The sequence below is a fragment of the Penaeus japonicus genome, unplaced genomic scaffold (assembly GCF_977035675.1).
Source record: "Penaeus japonicus unplaced genomic scaffold, GWHDUDI00000001_assembly GWHDUDI00000033, whole genome shotgun sequence".
NCBI classification, from domain to species: domain Eukaryota; kingdom Metazoa; phylum Arthropoda; class Malacostraca; order Decapoda; family Penaeidae; genus Penaeus; species Penaeus japonicus.
In genome coordinates, this window is record NW_028234435.1 from 12,973,220 (window position 1) to 12,975,719 (window position 2,500).

At 47.6% G+C, this 2,500-nt stretch overlaps 1 protein-coding gene across 1 annotated transcript in view; it reads left to right on the forward strand.

Moving 5' to 3' along the window:
- The window catches only part of LOC122246389 (uncharacterized), a 6,854-nt gene extending 4,601 nt beyond the window's left edge, over window positions 1–2,253 (forward strand). Inside the window, exons 6-9 of the mRNA XM_086556659.1 lie at window positions 152–348; window positions 829–1,020; window positions 1,507–1,767; window positions 1,919–2,253. Of these exons, the coding sequence (XP_086412785.1) occupies window positions 152–348; window positions 829–1,020; window positions 1,507–1,767; window positions 1,919–2,125 (857 nt within the window). The 3' untranslated portion in view covers window positions 2,126–2,253. The remainder of the gene's footprint in view (window positions 1–151; window positions 349–828; window positions 1,021–1,506; window positions 1,768–1,918) is intronic.
- Window positions 2,254–2,500: the final 247 nt, after the last annotated feature.

Genomic DNA, 2,500 nt, shown 5'->3' on the forward strand with positions numbered 1-2,500 from the left:
CCAACTATTATGATTAATATCAGATAATGCTGATGATTCCAGTAACAACAATAACAACGTTATAAATGATAAAGACGGTCACCATGACAATAATGATAACAACAACACCAACAATACCCCCCCTCCTCCCTCCTCCCCTCCCCCCCACCAGGCCACCTAGCAGACGGCGCAACACACAGCCTCGTGCACTACACCGTCGCCCTCATCTCGGTCCCTTGCCACTTCGAGCTGGAGATGTACCCTTTCGACTTCCAGCTCTGTAACATCTCCTTCATGTTGATGAATGCGCCGTGGTCGAGGGTGTTCCGCAGGACCTCGCCGACGAATCAGGTTCCTTATTTGAATTCGGTGAGTTTTTTTTTTTTTTTTTTTTTTGAAAAGGGGAAAGGGGGGGGGAGGGGAGGGGGAGGGTGTTTTTTTTGTATTGGTAGATTGATTGTATTGTTTCGCATTGGAGTTGTTGTTTTTTTGTTTTGTTTATTTGTAATTTATTTATCGATCGGTAGATAGAAAGGTAAATAGATTGATAGATAGATATCCATATTCATATTCACAGATAGATAGATAGATAGAAAGAGAGAGAGAGAGAGATAGAGAGAGAGAGAGAGAGAGAGAGAGAGAGAGAGAGAGAGAGAGAGAGAGAGAGAGAGAGAGAGAGAGAGAGAGAGAGAGAGAGAGAGAGAGAGAGAGAGAGAGAGAGAGAGAGAGAGAGAGAGAGAGAGAGAGAGAGAGAGAGAGAAACAGATAGATATAGATATGATTGTGTACATATAGATTCATATCACATACCTGTATAATAATCATATCCTCTTTTGCACACGCCCAAAGCGCCGAGTCGTCTTAGAATACGCCCTTGAGAACGTGACGACCGAGATCGGGTCGTTCCTGCAGGGAACCGACAACAACACCTACTTCGCCCTCACCTACCACCTCCGGAGGATCTACGGCTATCACGTGACCAACAGCTTCTTCCCCAGTCTGCTGATGTTCTTCATATCGTACGCTACATTTTACTTCCAGGTGAGAGAATGCGAGAAGGAAAGGGGAGGAGAGCGAGGGAGAAGGAGAGGAGAGATTAGGATGTTGAGGTATATACCATGTAAGAGTTGAGCCTCTGACAGTAAGTGATATTTGTAGTAGATAAACACATTTTTTTGTTGGAGTGGTTATATTTTTGGTGTCTTCAATCTACCTGGGAAGATTCGTATGGCTTATGTGCTTAAGTGGTCTGATCTAAGTGAAGAGAGAGAGAGAGAGAGAGAGAGAGAGAGAGAGAGAGAGAGAGAGAGAGAGAGAGAGAGAGAGAGAGAGAGAGAGAGAGAGAGAGAGAGAGAAGGGAACGAGGAAGGGAGTGTGCATGTGTATGGATGTACATGGAGGGGGGGGGGGGTAAATGAGGAAAGAAACAGGGCAAAATATAGAGAACCACATACGTATTCATCCACCTCTTCATGTCTCTCCCCACTACCATCCACCATCTGCCCCTGCCATCCATCTGGCCACCAGCTGGACGACTTCACCAACCGCATCATGATATCCCTGACGGCACAGCTGGTCCTCGCGTCCCTCTTCACGTCCACCACGCAGTCCTCAGTCAGGACCCCTTACCTTAAGCTCATCGACGTGTGGTATGCCGCTATCATCACCTTCTGCTTCATAATCATCATCTGCCAGACGGTCATCAACGTCATCTTCCATACGAGGGGTGTTCCGAAGGCCGTCTATAGGGTCGTTTTGCTCAGGGATTTCGACCTTCGGGACAGTAAGGTGAGGACTGTGTGTTGTAGATCGTGTTGTAATATTTGCGAATAATACTGACTGGTCTTTATATGATTTATGGTGTAATATGAAGTGTGATGCGATGTAATGTGATATCTAACACTTGTGGATTCGCCCATGTCCTCTCCTGCCACCCTAGGTCATATCTGTGGCACCCGAAAGTGGCCATGAGAAAGCAAGGTCATCTCCAGGTCAGAGGTTATCGTCGACGTCGTACCCTGAGCTCGGGACGCCGGAGGGACAAGTGGTCGCTCGTCGCTACAACGCCGTCTCTCGCGTCTCCATCTTGGCCGTGGTCGTCACCTTCGTCGTCGTGTACAGTCTGATGGCTCTCAGGCTTCTCTAAGACGACAGATAAGAGTTACGCCTACGATGACGATGATGACTATGATGATTATGATGACTTGAGGCTACCGAGACCGTCGATGTGACGATCACAGGCTACAACGACCCAAGACGGCGCTACGACTACGACTTTGGCAACTACGAGGTGCGATGGCTATGGGCTATGACGACTTTAGGCTACGACTACCGTGGACTACAACAACCGTAAGCTATGCTATGACGACTACGAACTGCTACAACCACGAGCTACGACAAACAACGAGACTCAACGACCATAAACTACAACTATAGGCTACGACAAAACTACAAGCCACAACGACCACCATTGGTCACAACAGCCACGAGTTACGACGACAAGCCCCGGAATACAACCTAC